The sequence below is a fragment of the Ursus maritimus genome, unplaced genomic scaffold (assembly GCF_017311325.1).
Source record: "Ursus maritimus isolate PB19 unplaced genomic scaffold, ASM1731132v1 scaffold_7, whole genome shotgun sequence".
Classification (NCBI taxonomy): Eukaryota; Metazoa; Chordata; class Mammalia; order Carnivora; family Ursidae; genus Ursus; species Ursus maritimus.
In genome coordinates this window covers 46,403,511-46,426,309 of record NW_024426885.1, presented here as the reverse complement: position 1 = coordinate 46,426,309, position 22,799 = coordinate 46,403,511, and the positions used below count along the sequence as shown (strand labels likewise).

The following is a 22,799-nucleotide window of genomic DNA, read 5'->3' as shown; positions in this document are numbered from 1 at the left end:
CAGAACTGAGCCCTTTACACCTCTTGGTGTGCTCATGGGTGCCTAGTCCTGGGCCCCGGGGCTCTGAGCAGGCAGGGCAGGGTCACTGTCACACGGCCCACTCCCCAGCCCAGGAGAGGCTCGGGTTTGCTGCGGCCACACAGCCAGCGCCTGAGATCCCCACTGTGACCCTGAAATATTGAGCGAGCGGAACTTTCATCTCCCAGTGCAGGCACTGGCAAACTATGACCCATGGGCCGGATCCAGCCTCCTCTCTGTTTTCGTATGATCTGCGAGCCAAGAATAGTTTCAGCCATTTTTAAATGGTTGACAGTAAGTGAAAGGAGGGATAATATTCTGTGATAGGTGAAAATGATATGAAATTTAATTTCAGTGCCCATAAATGAAGTTTTACTGAAATATGGCCATGCACATTCGTTTATATATCGCCCATGTCTTCTTTCATGCTCCAAGAGCAGAGTTGAATAGTTGCTGCATAGACAGGTCTTCCTCACACACACGGTTGGCCAACCTTTTTGTTCTAGTATGAAAGATTAGTTGGCATCGGGATTAAAGGATGTGAGCTCTAATGGAATTTGTACAGGTGCTTGCTGACATTTGGTTAGGACTTTTCTAGAACCTTCTACCACTGGCTTCCCAAGAGAACAAAAATAACCAATTTTTTTATACTTTTCTTACAGCAAAAAGTTGTGAACACACAGTGTGGATATGATGTCAGGACCCAGGTGAGTGCGCGATCATGCAACTTTGAGTTCATCGGGTTTATTCCCTATGGTCCAGCTTCCTGATTTAGCACAAGTGCAGACTGGAGTGGGTGAGACTCAGGAAGGTGCCATCTAAGCTGGGAGCGAGCTGGGTAGGAGCTGCTGGTGGCAAGACTCCGGGAACAGTGATGGGGGTGATCCCCAGCCCTGGGAATCACAGTCACAAAACCTGGCAGTTGCTGCATTAGCGGAAAGAGGTCAGGTGAAAGTTTTGGGAACAAAGGCTCTATTTTTAATGGCTCCTTGGAGTCCGAGGAGGTGTCTGTTCTATCGGAGTTCACGATGAAGCTGCAGGAGTGCATGGCTTGGTGTAGCTGCCACTTGGGGGGAGTGACAATAAGGAGGGAGATGGTCTTGGGGCAGGAGCAAGGCTCAGTCCTCCAGGGCTTTCTTCAGGCTGCGGGGGGTGTGGGGGTGGAGAGAAGTGTCCCCCCGCCCCCCAGGCACTGCTCGGTGGCCTTTGGTGGTTTGAGTAACTGCTGTTCTGAAGGAGGGATCTTGGGGAGTCGACAGGCACCCCTCCTGTTGGCTGTGGACACCAGGGGCGTGTGCCTTCGGTTTGGGAGACTCAAAGCCCTTCCGCAGGGACCTCCGCCCATTACACGGGGATGGGCCTGTACCAGCATTGTCCTTTCATTGCTACTTGCATTAGATTCTAGGGCTGTCGTAACCAAATACCACAGACTGTGGCTGAAACAACGGAAACCTCTCTCCTCAGACCTTGAGGTTCGAAGTCCGACATCAGGGTGTTGACAGGGTTGGTCTGAGGCCTCTCTCCTTGGCTTGTAGGTGGCTGCCTTCTCCTGTGTGTGTGCCCACATGGTCCTCCCTCTCTGTCTTTAGTGTCCTGATCACTCTTTATAAGGATACCAGTCATACTGCATTAGGGCTGACGCTGATAACCTCATTTTACTTTATTTACCTTTTTTTTTCATACGGTATTTCTCTTTCTCTGACTGACTTACTTCACTTAGCATAATACTCTCTAGCTCCATCCACGTTGTTGCACATGGCAAGATTTTATTCTTTTTTTATGGCTGAATAATATTCTGTTGTATATATGTAACGCATCTTTTTTTTCCTCTGGTCTAGAGTTTGGGTTTGGTTTAGGGCCAGAATAATGGTTAGGGTTAGGGTTGGGACAGTGTGAAGGTATGTGCCTTCATACAGTTCAGAGACCTCTCTGAAGGGATAACTTTATAGAGTTAGGGTTAGGGTTAGGGGTTAGGGGCTAGGGTGAGGGTATGGGTATGTGCCTGGTATCCTGCTGTTCAGAGAACTCTCCAGAGGGTTCAGTTTAGGGTTAGGGTTATGGGTTATATTACCTCATTAAACACCCTGTCTCCAGCTGCAGTCACATTCTGAGGAACTGAGGGTTAGGACTTCAATATCTGAATTTTAGGGGGACACAGTTCAGCCCCTCACCCCACTAAAATGGACTACTGTTTAATCAGTGTTGCCATGGGTGAGGCTGTATGCGGGTGGGTGGGTGGGGGTGAGGGTGGGCTGTGTGTGCTGAGGGCACCTCCTGTGTGCCTACTGAGCCTCCACTAGGGGTCAGGGTTGGAAGGAGCCTGTCGGCTTATGACTGTTCTTGTGACTCCGGCTCCTGGAGCCAAGCTTAACTGGGTGGGGGACACATTCTGGGAAGCCACTGTCCCCTCCTTCTCCAGCCAACTTCTCTGACTCAGAAGATGCTGAAGGCCCTTCTAGTTTCTCTCCTTAAAGGCACATCTTCCTTCTCAGAGCCCCCCGGGCCCCTCCCTGTCCTTCAGATGTGGCCTCTGGAGGTGTGCCAGATTAGTCCCTCTTCAGTCTGGGGAGGGAGGCCCTACCGGGAGTGGGTAAAGACCACCGCCAGGGGTCCTTCGTGCGGGCAGAGTGTAAGGTGCAGACAGCCTGGAAGAGGGCAGAGACCGAGGCAGGTGGATGCGGTTCCCCTGGAGAGTTCTGTCCGTCCTTGGCACCTGCTTTCCAGCACCCTGGCTCCCACCGAGCTTCACCTTGCCTGCTGCGGGAGCCCTCTGGGGAGCCGGGGTGGGGACGCCCCACACATCTTGGCCTCAGGCCGCTGTGCTCTTTACCTTCAGCTGAAGAGCAAGTGGGACGAGTCCATCTTCACCAAAGGCTGCATCCAGGCGCTGGAGGGCTGGCTTCCGCGCAATATTTACATCGTGGCCGGCGTCTTCATCGCCATCTCCCTGCTACAGGTTCGTTCCCCTGCCTTTTGTGGCTTCCTTTGTCCTCGCGGGTCTCACATATTTGAACCAGATCACACGTGGGAAGACTGGTGGCCGCACGTTGAGTTGGCTGGCTGGTGGCTGCCGGTGGGGGGAGGGGTGGCAAGAACTCTGCGAATCAGAGAAACCAGGAGTTCTCCGGGGCACCCAGGGCTTGGGAGGAGAAGCTGGCAGCCCAAGCAGCCTCTGGGACGGCCGCCGTCACCGCGTGGAAAGCGCATCATTCAGCTCCGACGTTGCGGTGAAGAGGGTGCCCGACACAGCCCCTGGGCTGCAGACCATCCACACGCCTTCCTCCTTCACCCCGCTGTTGTGTGTTGAGTGATCTCAAAGGGCAGCTTAGACACAGAAGCATCTAGAAAAGGAAAGAACAAATCTACTTGCCAAACGGGCAAAGCAATGACTTCAGAAGGACTGGCTCATCGAATAGAAACCACAACAGGCATTTACAGCGGAGATAAGCAGAATTCCAAGATTTCCGCGTTCACATTAGTCTGTTCCTGGTAGGAAAACAGTCTTCGCACATGACGATGCTGGTCACCAAGGTTAGCACAGCTAAAATCAGGGAGACCCTGGTTTTTATGGTGGAATCCAGGTTTATAGGAAACATCAAGATTTATTATTTTGCGTCGAAACCAGTCAGGTGACTCTGTTATTTCTGGTTTAATTTGGGTACAAACGGTGTCCCAGCACGTGGTATGTGACGTGCATGGTCCTGTAGGAGGCAGGCCTTCTGTGCTGCCTGCCATTTGCCCCAATCTTCTAGGCCCCAGGGACATAGTGAACAGACCCAGGACTCACTTTTTACTGGTGGGTGGGTCTCGTTTCTCTCTCTGCGCTGCATCCGAAGGCTCTGCAGAGCGGGCCCGGGGCTGGTGTGCAGTGCGGCTCCCCCCGTGCACCTTGCCCTCTGCGCCTGCCCTCTCCTATCGGGCCCCAACACTGACAGCCTCTCCTGGCTTCGGTTTCAGATTTTTGGCATCTTCCTGGCAAAGACCTTGATCTCGGACATTGAGGCGGTGAAGGCAGGTCATCACTTCTGAGGAACAAAGGTGAGCGAGCAGAGCTGAGCCACACCGTGGAGGCCAGAGCCCTTCACTGTTGTTAACTCGACATCCCGAGGGAGAGAAGTGGACACACCCAGCCAGAGCCCGCACCCTGTCTTCGGCATCAGCGTGACGTGACCTCTCTGTTTCTGTTTGCTGGTGCTGAAGACCGAGGGGCCCCTCTGACCTGCACAGACTTTTGACGGAGACCCCGCCACCCGGGGTCTACCCAGAGACAGAGAACATGTCTTTAAGCGGGGGTGGTGACTCTGAGGGACAGAAGGCTCCCGTGGCTGTGAAAAGGGCCTGACTTGGCTCTCCTGGAGACTCGGGGTGTCTGTAGGGCCACCCTGGCCTCCGCACTCGTGTCATCGGCGCGGGCCCGGAGGGCAGCCACATCTGCTGCGAGTGGGACTTGGGTGGGGGCCTGGCAGACACGGACAAGGCTTCTCCCTGCAGCAGAAGGGTGCTGCCTAGAACTGGGGAGAGGGGAAGGGGCACAAGCAGACCATGCCAGTGGAGCCTGTGGTGTCTGCACAAGTCGGGGGATGTTTGCAGGGTCCTCAGCCATGTCCGAGTAAGCCTGAGCCATGCGTGGACGGGTGCCACGGAGTGCCTCCCCCGCTGCCCCTCCCAGGGCAAGATCTGCCTCCAGTCTCAACAGCATTGTGCCCAGATGGCATGGGGGGAGGGGGGCACGCGCAGGGTTCTCCTCTGAGAGTTGGCCCTCCCTCTCTGAAAGTGTGTAAATAGTTTATTTATAGGGATAAGAATGTTCTCACACCATTTCTTCATTTCCTCTGGCATTCCCTCCAAGCAGCCTTACACCGTGTCTGGGACTGAAGCCATACCTCTCAGTTCCCTCAAGTGTCTCAAGAACCAACTCCATCAACTTCTCCTTTTCGTCCCTCACATACCAGGTGCACACACACGCTCCCCCTTCCTCTGTGTACCCCCAGTTCACGTGCACCCACTCCCCTCCCCAGCTTGGCCTCGCTGTCTTCTGGTCTTGGTGCTACTGAAACCGTCACCCGGAACTTGAATCCTGACCCCCGCCCCCCCACTGCAAGGCCAGGGAGCCTCAGCCAGAGATGGCCAGCCCGGAACCTGTGACCAGGGCTCCTGTCGAGGCCACGTGCTAAGGGCCGCTGGCCGGCCTGGCATTTGCCTCTCCCTGGAGAGCTGACCTGTGGCCGGGCCCCTGTGTCGAGCCGGAGACCCCCGCCTGCAGCTGTGTAGAAGCTCGGGATGGTTTTTTTTTTTGCTGACTTTTGTGATGACCCCCCTCCACTGTCCCCAATCAGGATATCTGTGGTGACCATGTCCACCCTCCCTGGCAGGGCTATCCTAGGGGGCTTGCTCTTGGAAATGAAGTTTGTCTTATGTACTGAATGGTTCCCTCCCCCACTGTCCCCCCCGTTGCCGGGGATGGCTGGGGCGTTTGTACGTCTTTGGCTGGGCTCCTTTCTAATGCTTCTCTGGATCTTTACCAGTTCTGTCCTCATCGTTCAGGGATTGAGTGCTACCTTCACTGACTTGCCGAAGTGTACATGCTAGTGTGGTGTATACTGGTGGGTGTTTGTTGATGCTGTTATGAATTTTGTTTTTTTGGTTGTTTTTTTCTTTATAATTTTCTCTGTAGACTAGAGGAAGAAGAATGCTTGTGTTTTCAGGAAGTGTGATGCTTTTCTTTGACTGCCAAACTCTTTTATGGAATATATCTTTATATTAATGCTGTTGTCCTGGTGGTTTTTGTTTTGAGTGACATCAAGATGGCATTAAGCATCGCAGTGGTAAACTTGGCTGCCAGGGGAACCAGGGGGACTGGGGGGACCGGGTGTGATCAGGCACGACAGGACAGTGGAGGGTAAAGGCAGTCCATGGTCAGCACAATCTGGAATAACTTTCATCAGGTGATTTGTTTTAGATTCTGTTATCCTTTGTAGGGAGGTTAGAGCTGGAACAAGCGGGCTTGTGGCTTGATGATGCCCAGCTGGAAGCACGAGGCCGGGCTTTGACTCTGTAGGCCTCGAGGAGAAGCATTAGGCTACTTCTGTCCAGCCCGGGCGGTAGGATCCAGGCAAGAGAGCTTGGGAACGCTGGGGTTGGAATGTGGGCACTGCTGCTACAGGAGTGTGCCTGGATCTGCTGGCCCGTCTGTGAAGGGTTAGTGCATTGCCCACCTTGCCGTGTGCCTCTGACCCATCCTGCCCTGGGGGAGATGGTGGCACCAGGCCCATGCCGCTGGTGCGTGGACACCCAGCAGCTTAGCTTCCTGGATGGCTCCTGCTGGCCCATCTGTCGAAGTCAACCTGGTGGCTGGACCCCTTGTGAGTCTCTTGACAGGTCACAGCCCAGCTCCGGGTAAAGACTATGACTTTTTCGAAGTTCAGTTGGTTTTTTCAATTAGTTTACAAAACTCTGGCCATTTGAGCCATCCCCTCTGACTCTGAGTGGTTGGATGAGAGAATAGAGAGGAGGCCCAGCGGAAGTGGTGCACATGTGGCCGTCTCCAGTGAACCCGCCTCTGTACGGAGCCACGGTGGAGCCCTCCCGGCCCTTCTCCGCGCAGCCCCCGCACTCCCTGCCCTCCCAGACCGGGTGGAGGCCCGTGTAACCTGTGCACGTCCCCACCTCGCTGCCACATACTCTCACTGTAATGTTTCCGGCTCTTCCCTTGCCCCTCCTGCCCCCCTCCTTGTAGGACTTGGCTGCATTGTTGTTTTCCCACGTCCTCTCTGTATACACCATTACATGTTTCCCTGTCTCCAAAAGCTTCCCTTGGCCCCCTCGCCTGCCTTCCTTCCCTTCCCAGGGAGGCTCATTGTCTGGGCTCTCTCTCTGTACCCCGCCCTGCCACAGCCCACCATTCTCCTCCCTCACTGAAAGCTGCTAGCCCCCTCACCAAGCCCCGTTGGCCTCTGTAGCTCCCAACACTCTGGACCATCCTCTGCCTCCGTGGCCCAGGCTTGCCAGGTTCCTGGCCCTCGCCCGCCCATCTTTGTCACGCCTCTAGCTGCACCTGCCACTGCCCAGCTCACCCGTCTGCAGGCGTGCTCCCGCCCCCTGCCTGAAGGGCAAGGCTGTGAGCTGGGCAGGAAAACTATCTGTGCTGGTGCACGGGAAGCCTGTGCTTGGTTTCCCCACATGAGTAACAATAAAAATGACTTGGCTACAGAACCTCCTGGAACATAGGAAGTGCTCCGGGTACTTAGCAGTTAAACTCTGTCATCAGAACAGCTCGGAGGAAGCCATTGTTGTGCCCACAACATAAGACTTGCAGAAAGGGGAACTCCTGTTGAGGATTTGGAAGATCTAGACTCAAACTCTGGAAGCTGGCCCCAGAACCTGTACCTATTAAAACAGGTCTGGTGTCCGCCAGCCGTGACGTCCGACTGCCTGGCTTCTGCTGAACAAAACCACATCAAGGGCAGGCCTGGGCAGAAGCAGTTTTCTGAAGATTGTCCAGCTAATGGGCTCTGTGGCAGGTCGGCAGGCGTTTGGAGAAGGCAGGGGAGTGCTCATTCCTGCCTGTGTACCTGGATTTGGGAGAATACAATGCTTCAGCCTTGCCCCGAAGCCCGGGCTTTGGGGAGCAGGCTCACTTCCCTGCAAGGCCAGGGCTGCTCTCCACCCAACAAGCCCACAGAGGTCTTTCTGCACTGGATGGCGAGGAGTCAGATTTGGCCTTCTCTCCAAGGGATACTGCGTAAGGGGCTGCCACCAGAGTAGTAATGGGCATGTGTAGGAATGTAGGCCTTTGCAATCTTAGCCACCCCGAGAGGAGAGCTCCCCAGAAGAGGAGGCCTGGTCATAAGCCAGCAGAGAAGGGAAGGCCTCAGTCTCAGTAGCAGGGGCCACCTGACCACTCTTGGTCAGCAGCCTCAGAGCACAGACTGCACAGGCACAGAGAGAGGTGAGGGGCTATTGCAATGGTCCCAGCACCCAAGGAAGGACTCAGCATCCTAGGAAGGTCCTGCCCAGGCATCAAGTGCTCAGCCCTGTCACCCAGAGGCGCAATGCCTTTAGGTGTACCAGGTGAGTAGGATGACTGTATGACCTTCACAGGTGGGCGTTTCCAGCTCTAGGGTCATGCATGGTGTCTGTCCATGGGACCACAGGATGTTTAGGTTGCCTTCCCCTCAACTGTGGTAACTCGTGCCAAATGAGGGATCTTGGTAAAGATACTTCCATAAGCATGTGTCTGTTACTCAAGAGATTGCTGCCTGGCCTTCCAGGGCCGACGGGGCACTGAAAATCCAGAGAACTGTATACCTTTAGTGCCGTTCAGCAAGACCTGGCTTTTCCTCCTCTAGACTGCAGTAAAAAGGTACGTTCATTCTCAGAATGCATTTGGGGTCTCCCGGGTGCCTCTGGAAAACCTGCCATAGGCGCTGTGGAACAAGGACTGGGGAGTGACTTTGACAGGAAGAAAAAGTCAAGGCTACATTCAAGTGAATGCTGTTCCCGTGGAGTGACCGATTTCAGAGAGCCCAGCTTCGGAGGAGGAGAAAAGGAAGTGTTCCTCGGGAAGGGCGGAGACCATTCTTTCTCTCCTCTGCCTTCTTCCCGTGCTCTGCGTCTCGTACTTCAGCGGGGCTTCGGAGGCATGGTTTAATAACTACCAAAATAAATGATCACTTGGACTGTAATTTTATCACCTCAAACAACTTTAAAACTACTCATTTTATATGTATAAGCAATCTACACGTGGGCTAGTATACTGTGAAAAAGTACGTTTCCCGTTCCCCAGAGGCAACCACTATTAAGTGCCCTTCCAGAAAATGCGGATGCATATTCAAGTATCTTTTTCACACAAATGAGAATCATATTTTACGTAGCAGTCAACAATTAATTTTACTTAATAGATCTCCGAAATCTTTCTCCGTGAGTGCATGCCCATCCACGGTGCGTCTTCCCGGGCCCACCGCCCACGGCAGGACGGGCCAGCCCGTGAATGAACCTTGCTCTGTCCAGGGGAATATGTTTACAGTTGCAGGTAACCGAAAACCCAGTTCAAACTGGTTTATACAATGAGGGGAGGTTTTTGGCTCCTGAAACTGGAAAGTCCAGAGGTGGGGTGAGTTTCGGGGTTGGTTTGATCCAAGTGGCTCAGCGACGCCAACAGGATCTGGTTTCTTTTATTCTGTCTGCTCTGTCTTCCATAGTGTCCCCATCGGCCACGGCAGAGGGAGCGCAGACCCATCGCAGACAACCTGGGGCCTTACTGTGATGGGACTGGCATGGTCTTGAAGCTGTTGAGGGAAGCTCCCCCTCCCCCACCCCAGAACCCCCTGTGCTCGTCCTTCCCTCTCAAACCACACCTCAGGGCAACAGACCCCGGTGGAAGGGGGTGAACATTGAGGAGGCTGCCAGCAACTCTCATGATGCTTCTGTGGGTGGATGTTTTAGCTGGTGTGGTGTTTTGTTGTTACAAGGGCTTATAAAAACTCCATGGTGTTTTGTTGTTAGAATACCTTCCTAGAACAGTTTGCAAGAAAAACATGTTTTTAAAGGCGTTCTCTAAGGAGGTGGGCTGACATTGTAATGATTGGGTACTTGGGGCTGGGGCGTGTCTCTTGCTGCCAGCCCACAGCTGGTATGGTGAGGGTGCTGTGAGCATCCGCGATGGAAGTACGGGCTCCTTCTGGGCCATGGGGTTAGATAGGAGGGGGGCGATGTCTCTCCAAGGACTCTTCCCAGTAGCCTTTGTGGCCTTCTAACAGCACAGGTTCCAGAGAGAGGCTGAGCGAGATGGGCAAGGGAGCCCTAGCCGTCTGCTTTTGCCCTGGGAGTTGGCTGGTCATGGGGGAACCGTGTCGTTGGGTGGCATCCTTGTTTAGAAGTACAAGCATTCAGGATTCAGGGCTGCCCCTGAGGTTGCATAGGGAGGGAGCTACAGTCTGGGAAGACACGAGCCTGGCACCTGCCAACCTTGCACCTGCCAGCCTGGCTGAAGCTCTAGGATGTGACACTTGTGAAGTCAAGGAGCCTCCCCATCTCCCCGAATGCCCTGGGTGCTTGCGATGGGGCTCTGGGGTCCAGATAGCTCACGCCTGATTGCCGCCCCCTGGTGGTTGGGTTAATCCTGCTCTGGAGAAGGGTGGTGCCCACGTGGGGCTCTGCCTGCCTGCGGGGCCACTTCCCCAGAGAGGCAGCTAGTTGCTGGAGGTAAGACCAAGACAAGCGGGAGGGAGAGGAGGAGGTCTTGGCTCCGTGGGAGTGCATCCCCAGTGGAGATGGGGATGGACTGTGGCGGGCTCTTCCGCTTCCCCTGCACTGCCGGGGCCACGAAACGAAAGTCATTACCTGAGAGGAGAGGGAAGGTTAGGACCTGTGCTGTGGTGGGAAGAGGCCTGAGCCTGAGTTTGAGTTTGGGCTCAAAAGAAAAAGGAAAACTTAGTACCTCGGTTTCTTCGTTTTAATTATCTTTATTTCACAAGGTGCCCGGGAATATTCCATTAATTAGTGGAGATGAAATAGCCCGGGGAACCATGACTCCCCAGCCACCAACTACTGCCAGTTGTGTGGCTTCTGGCAAGTGACTTAACCTCCTTGAGCCCTCTTTGTAAAAACGGGGATAATAACAGCCCCATATGGGGTTGTCTGGAGGATGACGTGAGATGAGGTGGGTAAAGTGTTTAATGTCGGTCCAGGGCACTTAGTACGTGCCTCCCGAATTACTGCTGATAAGATTAGTGAAGAGCAGTTGGTGGTGGCTGCCAGTCCCCACCAGGCTGAGCGGCCTGGGTTCCAAGTCACAGCCCAGGCGTCCAGCCAGGCTGACGCGAAATGCCCACTTGTCTGTCCTTTCAGGAACAAGGCCTGGAGCTCTGTAAGGAGACTCAGCAGGCATTTGGAATTCAAGGTCTGTTTGCTTTCTGTGTCATAGAGGTGGGGAGTCAGGGGAGGGCGTCGCTTCTCACCTGGAGTGTGGGTTTTTCCTGCCGGAAACCACAACTCCAGAAGTCCCTGGAGCCCCCAGAGGAAGCAGAGTGTCCCTCTCCCTCTTAGGGGATGAGGGCTGTCCTCAGAGGCCAGCCCATGGGACCCAGTGTAGCAGCACAGCCTGCCTTCAAGGGGCTCAGGAGGGGTGATGTGGGGGAAAAGGGGTTCAAGCAGCCTGGCATGGGAGAGAGGACAGAGCCCCAAACCAGGCGTTGCAGGAGACAAAGCCCCAAAGCCCCAAACGCGGCAGGGCATCATGTTTGGATGGGGTGGACCCCAGCTGGTCCCACTCTGGTCAGGAGAACAAATGCATAGAGAAGTACGGGGACCTGCCAAGGCCTTAGAGTGAGGGCCCGAGGCCAGGAGGCCACCTGTGTCCTTTCCACCTCTGATGGGTGAGGGTGTCCCTCCAGGCGGTGGGGCAGCCTCAGCAGGACGGAAGCCAGGAGTCAGGGAGACGAGTGTGTGTGTGTGTGTGTGTGTGTGTGTGTGTGTAAGACAGGTGCATGGGTCCCCATTGTGCTTACTCCCAGGAGGAAATCTTTGTGTCTAAAAACCTGTGGGAGCCCCCACAGTCAGGAAGGTTGCTGGGTCAAGGTTCTGTTCTAAGGCAGTGTGAATCCGGCAGTCTCAAGTCTGCAGTCACTGCCACCGTCTGGCCCGTGGTCCTCCCTCTCACCCTCCCTGCCCAGCCCATTCAGCCTCACCGGGCCTTTGCAAAGAGCCCAGGTCTCGCCCTGTTTGTACGTGATTATTTGGATGCAGTCATTCATCTGTCTGCAGGGACTGGGCCCAGGCCTGGTGTTTTCTTTTAGTTTTAGATCTATTTTTTTCCCCCTGTTTTTTAAAATGAGCACAGCTGTGGGCCTATCTGAACAGCATTGGAGTGGCCTCTGGGAGGAAATGAGCACCCTGTCTCTGGAGGTGTACAAGCCCAGGCTCGCCATCTCCTGGTGGGGGTGATATGGGTGGGGCTGGGAGCGGGTTTTGTGCTGCATGGACCAGGGCCAGTCTTCCTTCTCAACTCTGAGAGCCAATGGTCTTCAGTGTGTGCCTTTTGTTAGAGATAATTTTCCCCCAAAAAAAGCATTACTTATGTAACATTACATATGCATGTGTCAAAAATTTTATTTAACTCATTAATTAAGTGAGGGAGCTGGTAAGATTAACAGTCAGTTTGAAGGAGAAATCACATAAATCCATATGGAGTAAAGGAATGTGGAGACTGACTTTTTCTTCAGGGGGAAAGGGAGTCGTCGGGCTTCATTCAGATATGTACAGCTATGCACGTCCATAGACAAGAAGTATTTGGCATTAACTCTACAGCTTCGTTGTAAAGCTGCTCAGAGGTAATGAAAGCCTAGAATCAGATCATTGTAAGAGCACACCCAAGACAATGCATTGTTTTCCACCAGAGACATCCAGAATATTTTTGCTTATTTCAAAAAAGATTTCCTTCCATCTCTCATCTTTCTGGCCACAGCTCACTTTTAATAAATTGGACCCAGGCAGGGAATCCAAAGGAGCCAATCTCTTACTGTGAAAAATGGAGTCTGGGGGTTAGGGTATCTCCCAGGTGCCCTAAGTAAAGGTCAGCCACTGTGGGAGACGTCCTGGGGACACTGGCTGCCCTCTTAGCAGTGGATGGATGGCTCAGGAGGTCAGGTGGTGTCTGCTGCCCCGAGAGCCTGGGTGTCAGCAAAGCTGCTTTAGTCCCGCGGCCACCCCCGCACACCCATCAGGAGCTGCATTCAAAACTGAACTTGTCTTCTCTTCCCCAGTACCAAATCCTGCCCACACCCCAAACTGTTCCTCTCCATTTTTCTCTCATTTCCGCTGAGGGCCCTGCCATCCACCCAGCAGCCAAATCCAGGAGGGTGGACATCGTCTGGGTTCCGAGCATGCCATCAGCTCCCCCGTAGTCAACAGAATGCCAGGTCATCCGTTCTCTAAGAAACGTCTCATCTGATGGGGAGATCCTTAACACTTCACTCCTGGGACAACCAATGTGACAGATGTCGGTATCATTCCCCCTTTCTTCCTTTCTGCACGATTCCTGGGATTCCCCTTGTTTGTAATGTGTGCATTTGAATCTCTTTTCAAACATAATTACATTTTGAAGGGCGTTTCTCTCCCCTCCCTGTGGATCTCCATGGGATTCCTGGAAGCTGCAGGGGGTGGACGGTGTTCGGTGGTTTTCTCACATAGGAAAGAGACTCTTTGATGGGTGCTCTGTAATGGACGAGCGCTGGCAACACAGCGCTCAAGAAAGAGCCAGGGACCGGGGGCCGTTTCCTCAGTAAAACGGGGATAGTTCTTCCAACCCACAGCTTAGGCGGTAGTGCTGAGGTTCTCAAGGTGTGGCTCCCAGACCAGCCACTGCAGCGTCACCTGGGAACTTGTCCAAAGTGCAAATTATGTGGTCCCACTCCAGGCCTCTGGAGTCAGAAACTCTGGGATGGAGCCTGGTCATCTCTTTTTAACCAGTCCTTAGGAGATTCTGACGCGTGCTCAAGTGTGGGAGGGCCATGGCGTGAGGGTGAAGTACAAATTGGCTAGCCACTGTGGCAAGCATCCCCTAAACTTCGGTGGCTTTGAAAAATAATCCTAGGTCTTTGGAGTCGTTTCTAGTCAGCTGGTGGTTGGGGAAGAAGGGGAGGAGGGGCAGGCTTAGGAACGAAGCCTGGGGGCCAGGCACACCCCTTGAGCTCCCATTCCCTTGGTCGGAATGCAGATGCTACCCTGAGTCACAGGCAGCTGGTAAAGGTCTGGCTGCACACCCAGCAAGAAGAGGAGAGGTCTGATCTTGGAGGACACCAGGGGTCTGTGCCCCAACTCCCACAGTTGAGGGAAATGAAGAACAGAACTGGCTCTACTGTCTTCCAGAAGCTCCCTCTGCAAGGAACTGAGGGCCCAGTCTGCACGGGGCTGGCTTGCTTATTAGCTCACGGTCTCTGCTCAGCCACCAGAGTGGCTGGAGGCACTGGGCACCTCACCATGCCGGGCAGGAGTGTAGACTCTACAGGATGTGGTCTGCAAGCAGATGGGGGGCACGTGGCACACTGAAGTCCTCTCAGTGCCCTCCAGGTTGGCCACTGGAGAGGTGTGGGCACAGCTCCATGGCCCTGGAAGGACTGTCCAACTCAGAACAAATGTGGAGGGGGGGAGTGGGCTGGAGGGTGGGCTGGGGTGGGGTGGGAGGAGAGAGACCTGTTCCAGCTCAGCATGGTGGGTTTAAATCCTGGATTCGCTAGCAACTGTTTGGCCTTGACAATAAAGCTGACCTTGGGATAATCGAATCTCTCGCTTCATAATCTTGTTCTGAGAATTAAATGAGATAGAGAAAGCAAGCCCTTGGCACAGTGCCTGCTGCCACACAGTGGGCGTGTAAGAGATATTAGCAGCTCTTCCCTGCTTGCTCCTCCGAGGATGGCAGGGGGAGGGGGGCTCAGGGCTCCCCTGGTGCCTCAGAACCTGGCCTGGGGGTCTGGGCTCCCAAGGCAAGGGCACTGCTTCTCTCTGCGGGTCAAGACAGGCTGGGGCCTGTGGGGCTGGGCCTGCGGTTTGGATGTGACCGTGTCTGCAGCTGCGAGGCACCGCAGGCTGTGCTCACAGGTTGTGTGGTCCTCAGAAGGTACCAGGGGACCTTGAGGGGGCTTCGTGGGCAGCTGCCTGTGATGTAAGCCTGTTTGCCATCTGGGGCTCCAGAGTTGCTCCTGCCCTTTGAGTTAATAAGAGTCAGTCCTGGGCTGGGGCTTAGCCAATCTGTTCTATTTATGCTGAGTGACCTTGTTCCAGGGGAATTTGGATGGAGCAGAGTGTTTTCTAATTAGCAGGACTAGGGCTCTAGGAGAGATTCGGGGTGCAGGAGCACAAGCAAGTGTCGGTCGTCTGTGTCAGATGGTGGGGGGGAGGTGGCAGCTGGCTGAATACTTCCTCCACCCCGAGGACCCAGAACTTCCCCGTCCACTCGCTGTGTGCAGGCACGAAGGGCTCACCTCCTCTAGAAACTGCCTCTTCCTGTGCTGTGTCCCTGGATTCCAGGAGGGAGACAGAGGGAGTGGGACTGGGGCAGCAAGGAGGTGGGACAGCTGCATTCAGAGAGAGGCCTGGGGTCTGGGAGGACTTCCTGTGAGAAGTGGGGCCTCAAGAAGAGCCCTTCGAGATGCTCTGCCCCAGGTGCCTCAGCTAACTGGTGTCCTGTCCACCTCTGAAGCATCCTTGGCAAGACAAATGGAGAGAAAGCCAAGCCACTGGGGTGGTCAGGATGCACGGTAGCAGTGAGCTTAACTCAAGCAAGGTTATCGGTTCCTAGGGCAGGCAGGGACAGTGGGACATTCCTAGACAGAGAGGGAGCAGGGCCTTGGGTGCGGGGGTGGGACCTCACACTACGGGGGTGTTCCCTCCATCAGTGTCTCTGCTTCGCTCTGCATGTCGGCCCTGTTCTCTCCTGTTGCACGAAGACCTTCTCCCCCGTGGGGAACAGGAGGGGCAGCAGCCCCAAGTTAGAACTGTTCTAGAACATCAGCTGATTTCTCCCAGTGCGGGCCTGTCGGTCCCAGGCCTGAGTCACACTGTGTCTGGGAAAGCTCTCTGGGCAGCAGAACTAGCTGCCACAGTCCATCAGCCCCACCTAATATTTTGACTCACCAAGCTAGTGAGGAATCAGGTCCCAGATTGAGGAGCAGGGAAACAGAGCTCACATTGGCACCTACTATGTGCCTGGCTGACTCTGACATAGCTTACCTTATCTGCTTAATGCGTGCCGCCATTTCTTCCGCATGTACAGAAGAGGAAGATGAGTCGTGGAAATGTCAGGCCCGGCCAGCTGCAGCCTGGGCTCTGCCGCCATTATCATAAATGCATGATTGTGTCTGTACTGTAGTCTTTTTGTTTACAGTGTCGGCGTGGGTGTCCTTGCCCTGCAGAGGTCCTTGGACCCCACCAGTTCATGGTGGGGAGAGCCCCCAGCTCTTCCCATGATTTCTGCTAATTCCAGGCACCCAGCTCCTGTGCCCTTTAGTGGTCTCTGTTTTGTTCCTCTGTCCTGGCAGAATTGGATAAAGGTTAAGGGTGGGTTTTTTTGTTTGTTTGTTTTTTCTTTTGGTTTGTTTTCTGTTTTTCCTGTAAATAAGAAATCTCATGTCAAGCCTTTTGAGAATTAAATCATTTTGATGAAGATTTGGAACAGGGTGGTCCACAGCCTTGGGTTGTGTGGCCATCTGTCATTTCCTCTCTCCTTCCCCTGCCATCTCTGCCGCTCTGGAACCTGATGTCCAGCCTGTGTTACATGGAGCTGCTTGGTTCACCCCAGCACGGCCTCCCAGATGAGCACATCCATACCTGGCAAGGTTTCCAGATCACGGGCCTTTTCATTCATCCATTCGTTCGTTCGTTCATTCATTCATTCATTCATTCATTCATTCATTTTTTTTAAAAAAATGAGAGAGAGTGAGCAGGAATTGACCCTGGGATCATGACCTGAGCCGAAGGCAGATGCTTAACCAACTGAGCCACCCAGGCACCCCAGGCCTTTCCTTGTAATTGGACCTGCTTCGTCTCCTTCAAAGGCAGTAGGAGTTAAAATATTATTTTCTTCATTTATACAGCTGAGACCATAGTACACATAATATTTTACAACCTGCTTTCTGTCTTAGCAGTACATAATGAGCACCCTTCTATGTCAACAAATGGTCTTCTGGACAGCAATTTTAATGGCTGTACAGCATTTTATCCCATTGACCTGCCGTGATTTACTAATCTAAACCTCATATATTGACCCCATCAGTTACTTTGAAATGTTCGTGCTTATGACTAATACTGCAGAGGCCCCAGAGTTCACGGCCACTGAAGGGTGTCCTGGTAGGATCACAGGTGACAGACAAGGATCTAGCTGACTACTTCTGGTCTGTTTCTTGGACGAATATTCATTCTTTCCCCCTTATTAACTGCCATTTTGGCCACGTACTAAATAATTCCGTATATGTCTGGATCTGTGTCTGGGCTTTCTCACTTCCATCTGCCTGTTCTTGTGTCAGAACTGAAATGTTTGCTTTATAAGTTTGAATTGGGCAGTACAGAGTTCAATATTCCTCAGTGTTCTCTAGTCTGTTCTCATCTATTCATTTTTTTGGTCAAACTTGGCAATCATTTTATCAGGCTTCTCCCCCACTTCCCAATGAATTCTCAGGTTTGGCCTGACATTGCATTAACTATATAAATTAATTTGATATTGTATTAGTTTTACATTGCTGCATAACAAATTGTCCCAAAGTCCGACAGCTTAACACATATATATCCCATAGCCTTTCTGAGGGTCAGGAGTCTAGGAACAGCTTAGCTGGATGATTCTGGGAGGTTGCAGTGAAGCTGCTGGCCCAGGGCTGCAGCCTCAGCTGACCAGATCTCTGTCGACCTCACTCACATGACTGCTGTCAGGAGACGTCAGTTCCTTACCACGTGGGGCTCACGTGGCTTCCCCATGTGCTAAGAGGAAGAGAACCCTAAGGGGAAGCAGAATGCCTTTTATGCCCTAACCTCAAAAGTGACAGATTACCGTTCTAGCGTTTTCTATCGATGGCACAGAGCAACCCTAACATGTGGGGTCACGAATACCAGGAAGTAGGGACTCACAGGGAGCCATGTCAGACGCCAACGAACACAGATGGGTTAGACAGTTTCTGGCATTAGGTCTTTCTGATTGTGAATGTGGTATGTTCCTATGCCACCTGAAATCCTAGGCAGGCTCTCAGTGTGAGTTTTACTTCTCTTCACACAGGTCCCCACATTGTTTGCCAAATGTATTTCCAGGATTTCATATCTGGTTCTTACTGTGAGTGGGACCTTTTTCACGTCGTATTTTCTATGCAGTTGTTGTACTCATCGGGGACACTATTGATTTTCACCGCCACGATTTTTCAGGGCAGCTTAACTGGTGACAAGGCAGAAACTACTCCAGACTTCCACTGAGCCCTCGGATTGCAGAACTGAGACCTGGTAAGATCCCAAGTGTGCTCTTGGAAGCAGCTTCCCCAGTGATTCTGCCAGGGGAGGTGAGTGGAATCTAAGGAGAGCCTTCCTGCAGCCAATCCTTACACAGTGGCTGCACCCAGGCTCTCCCGAGGCCAAGATGATATGGTTCTCTGGCCATCACTTGACTCAGCCTTTAGGGGACTGTGTGGTGAGGGCATGGGGTGGTGGTGGGGGGGCATCCAGGGCAGGGGGCCTACAGTAGGGCCATCAGTCTACCTAATGCCCCAGAGATTTAGCCTATCTGCTCATGACTCCTATGTCCAAGTCTCCAGCAACTTCACTCCAGAGTCCTGTTCGGGATGCCTCCCCAGCATTTGCACAGGCGCTAATCAATTCCCCCTTGCAAGTTCCTTCCTTCATTCTCTTCCAATAGATATTTATCTACTAGCACCTGCTGTAGACTAAGCAGTGTGGCAGGCATGGAGGAAATCAGTGAAGCGCTGCTTGCTATCTAAAAGGGAGAGAGAGAGAAACACACAAAATAAGTAAACGGTGTTTTACAAAGTAAGTAATAAGGGGAAAAAATCGAGCAGAGTAAGAGAGGATCAGGAGTACAGAGGAAGGAGTTAAAAGTTTGAGCAAAGACCTGAAAGAGGTGAGGTTCCAGACAGAGGGAACAGCCCGGGGAAGACCTTGAGGAGGGAGCATGCCTGGTGTGTTTGTGCAAAGCCAGGATCCCAGCAGGCTGGGGCACTGGTGGAGGGAGAGGGATGGGAGGGCTTATCTGAGGGGGTGGGGATGGAGAGAGGCAGATCCTGGAGGGCCTTATGGGCCCCTATGAGGACTTGGGCTCTGACTCTGAGTAAAAGGGGAGCCATTGCAAGGTTTTGAGCAGAGAATGCCATGATTTAAGTTTTAAAAGGATTTTAAGCAGATGCAGAGAGAACCCGATAGGAGGCTCTGGGATAAGAAATGTCTCCCAAATCTCCTCTCCTTGGTCCCCCCACTGGCAGCTCCCATACAGTATTATCACCTCCTAGACTTTGGCCAAAGTCAGTGGACTTTCCTCCCCTGCCTCCTGCTCTTCCAGCCGCCTCTTCGCACCAGCGCCAGAGCTGAGAAATGCCTCCAAGCCCTTCTCCGGTTTAGGGACCTCTGATGACATGAGCAGTTCATGCATCCCGACGCTCTAGCCTTCCTGGCCAGGGAGTTCTGGCTTTGCCTGCACCTCCCTCCCTCCCTGGGGCTGGGTGCAGGAGTGGAGGGCCAATTATTTGGAATCACACTTTAGGATTTTTGAAATACATTTTGCTTCAGTCGTATGTATTCTATAGCTTACTGTATAAAACAATGCAGAATTGCCTATAGTGGTCTCCCCCTTCTAAGAAGAAAGCAAGAAGCCATGTGTGTTCCGTATTTGTCCTTTGTCTACACGAAAGTAATCACATACAAATTCAAATAATGGATTACACTGCACACAATATCCTGTGGGTCACCTTTTCCTTTTATCTGCCGTGGATGTGGATTATCTTCCTTTGCCAAAGCAGACAGCCCCACCCATTCTTTGCGACAGGTGTAGCCCACAGAGGGACATTCAGGTGGTCTCCAGTCCCTTGAGCAGCGCTGCTGGCGTGTACTCCCGCCCCAGAAGCAATGGCGGTAGCGGGCAGAATTAAACAAATCACGCGGCCAATGATAAATGAAAACAAAACAAGGGCAGTTGAAATGCCGCAGACAGCCATCTGCAGAGCCGGGGCCCCCTCTCGTCGTTTTTTGTCGCCAGCCGGTACTCCTTTCGTCTGCACGGCCCCTGCCCCTGGGGTCGCGGCCACTGACGGCCACCGTGTCCCCGTCGCACGGCGCCGGGGGCGGGAGAGGGGTGCCCTCCCCCATCCCGACGCCACCTCTTCGCGTCCGGTCCCTTGGGCTCCCCCGGCAGGCGAGCTCCCCAACTCCTCTAGGCGCTCACACCCGCCTCCAGGGGGCGCCCTAGGCCGGGCCGAGCGGCCTCCTCCGCAGGGGAGGGCAGGCAGAAGGTGGCGCCGAGCCGGCAGAACGGCTCCCACCCATCCAGGGACCCGGTGGCACCCGGGCTACGCTCGCCTGGCGACTCGGTCTCCCGCCCCACCGACCTGGGATTGCCCGGGAGCACCGTGCCCCCTGCGGCACGAAATGGGGAGCTAGCATGTGTCATTCCTTCCGGCCGCCACCCACCCTCTCCGGGCAGAGTGGCCACCGCAGGGGTGCCATCGGCCCCACCCCGCCCGAGGCTTACTTGCAGCCTGCCTATTCCTGCTGTCCTCGCAACAGGCGTCTCCCTCCCTCCCCCGCCCAAAGAAAGAAGGAGGCTGCCAGCAGGAGCCTGGACTCCCTTCGTGCCCCTGTTCCCTTGTCTCTGCTCTGGACTCCTTTCTCCCACCCAACCACAGTTAGAGCGTGGAGAGCTGTGCCCTAGGCAAGGGAAGCCCTCGGTGTAAGAAACCGAGGGAACCAGCACACAAGTGGGGGAGTCGCCAGATGTCTGAGGTGGGAGGACTGAGGACAGGGCGGAGCGGGGAGTCCAGGGCCACTGCTCTGCGTGGCCGAGCCTCAGTGTGGAGGCTGCAAGGTCTCCATCACACTACAGCAAGCCAACTAGACCTAGGGGAGGGGCAGCCTGGCCCTCTCTATTTGTTTTCGACCCTGTGGCTTGAAACTCATCCCAACAGCTTCATTATTCTCCTGTCCTGTGCTAACCTAGCAGCCAGAGAAGAGGACCCAATCACACCTGTGGTCCATCACCCTTGGGTGTCTGATCCACTTTTGGCCCTCATGGGGAGGGAAGGGGACATGAAGATCACCAATCCTACCAGGCCTCAGTGCCAGATCCCCATCAGTTGTTTTTTCTGGTCGGGTTACATTTTCAAACCATCAAAAGATTCACAGTTGCCAGGGACATCAAATTTGAAAAGCGGGTAGAGTCCCAAGATGGCAACTTAGGGACTGGGTAGCCATAGGCGGGTTACTTACCTTCTGGAGCCCAGCTGCCTTGTTGGAATACAGGGGCAGCCGTGAGTAGCTGTGAGCACCTCTTAGACCCAGTCCTACCCATCTGAAAGCAACATCCCACTCCGTCCCAGGTGCTTCCGATTCAGGGCACAGAGAAACTGTATCACTCTGATTGGTGATCTCCAGACACCTGCAGCCAACAACAGACAGATCAACAGCAACAACCAAACCTGAGCCCTGGAGGGTTTATCTGTCAGCACACGCACAGCTTTAGAACCTCATGACAGGAAAGGAGAGAGAAAGCTGGCCACCTTTGTGTCCTTGAATTCCATCCATGGTAAAGCCCCTTCCTTGTTCCTACTGATTCTGTTTTGCTTCCTTTCTGGGCGCTAACACAGCGAGAGGGCAGAGTTCTAAAAGCATTACGTCAGGATGCTCAATGTCCTGGAGAAGAAGAAGGTTGGCAAGGTGGGAGCAGACAGAGGGAGAGCTGAGGGGCCTAGAAACTCCTGGCTGGCTCCTCCGCCTGTTTGAAGTTGGCTCAGGAGTCATGGAATTAGTAGGCAGAACGGCCTCCTCCTCCTCTTACCTGCGGAGGAGCGATCAGTTCCTGGCTGGCCTGGGCAGTGTCATCGATACGGCTGGTGTCATCGTTACCTTCCACTAACAGATCACTCGACACCTGTCAGCCCAGGGAGGGCCGGCTCCGCACATTGCCCTGCAGAGCTGGAGGCTTTGACCCTCCCCATTGTCCCCGAGCCCCAGGGGAGGCTGAGACACAGGCGCTGCTGGGATGTGGCAATTGGTGACCCAACAGAAGGACTAGCTTGCTCCTGATGCCTGCCCCCCACCCCTTGCCGGGGCCCGGCTGCCTCTTTGCTTCCTGCTGCCTGGTCCCTGTTGCTGTCCCGGGCAGAGGAGATGCCTTTGTCCCTGGCTGGGAGCTGAGGCAGAGTGGCGATGCTCCACAGACAAGGGACACCCGAAGTGACCCTGCAGTGAGGAGCCGGGGGTGAGGAGTCGCCTGGGGTGTCCCCCCTGCAGGGCTTCCCTGGCTGGCTGCCCTTCTGGTGGGGGCACCCCAGCTGACGTCATGCTGCAGCAGATCCTACACGACATGTACATCGACCCCGAACTCCTCGCCGAGCTCAGTGATGTGCAGAAGCACATTCTCTTCTACAAAATGCGAGAGGAGCAGCTGAGGCGCTGGAGGGAGCGCGAGGCTTGGGAGGCCCTGGCCCAGGCAGAGGGCCTCAGGCCCCCGAAAGTCAAGCGAGGTATGTGGCTGGGAGTCACCAAGGGGTCGACCCCTGACCTCCCAGGAGGTGGAAAAGTTTTTGCTGCCAGGCTGTCTTTTTAAAAGCGAGCACAAGAGTGATGAGGGCTGGGGACTCGAAACCCTTGTTCTGTGAGGATCTGGCCCCACTAGCCAGGCCCCACTAGCCCGGCCTCTGTGTTTTGACCAGGTCTGTGGGGCTCTAAGGCTGCAGAAGGGCGTCGTGATGGGGTGAAGGAATGGAGACTTGCTTTGTCTTGTTGTGGGAGGCCCAAGTTCTGGGAAGACACCTTTGGGATCTCAGATTGGGCTCAGACACAGGTGATGATCGCTTGGTGAGGGAGAAGGCGTACTCTTGACCTTCGCCACCGGTTCTAGGTTGGAGGGCCAGCGTGCAGTGAGCATATGCCGTTCCTCCCTCCCTTGTGCATGCCAGCACAGTGGTCCTCAGCTGGGGCCAGTGCAGAGCACCCTGCCGCTCTTCCTTATTTGCGTGTGAGAGGAAGCCTGGGGCTGTGCCTGGAGCCTCGTGGGGCCTCTGGAGAGAGGCTGTCAGGGAATGTCC

The 22,799-nt window shown here is 54.1% G+C and overlaps 2 protein-coding genes across 3 annotated transcripts in view; both read left to right on the top strand.

Annotated features, from left to right (window-relative positions):
* TSPAN14 (tetraspanin 14) overlaps positions 1-5,782 on the top strand; it is a 53,596-nt gene extending 47,814 nt beyond the window's left edge. Inside the window, exons 7-9 of the mRNA XM_040624033.1 lie at positions 681-725; positions 2,855-2,974; positions 3,976-5,782. Of these exons, the coding sequence (XP_040479967.1) occupies positions 681-725; positions 2,855-2,974; positions 3,976-4,047 (237 nt within the window). The 3' untranslated portion in view covers positions 4,048-5,782. The remainder of the gene's footprint in view (positions 1-680; positions 726-2,854; positions 2,975-3,975) is intronic.
* A 16,269-nt stretch (positions 5,783-22,051) lies between these two features.
* Positions 22,052-22,799, top strand: part of SH2D4B (SH2 domain containing 4B) — an 84,490-nt gene continuing 83,742 nt past the window's right edge. The window contains exon 1 of one of the 2 annotated variants that reach the window (XM_008696313.2): positions 22,052-22,235. In XM_008696313.2, coding sequence (XP_008694535.2) covers positions 22,052-22,235 — 184 coding nt within the window. Of the gene's footprint in view, positions 22,250-22,799 lie in introns of both variants that reach the window. The other variant, XM_040624486.1, reaches the window with a different exon arrangement.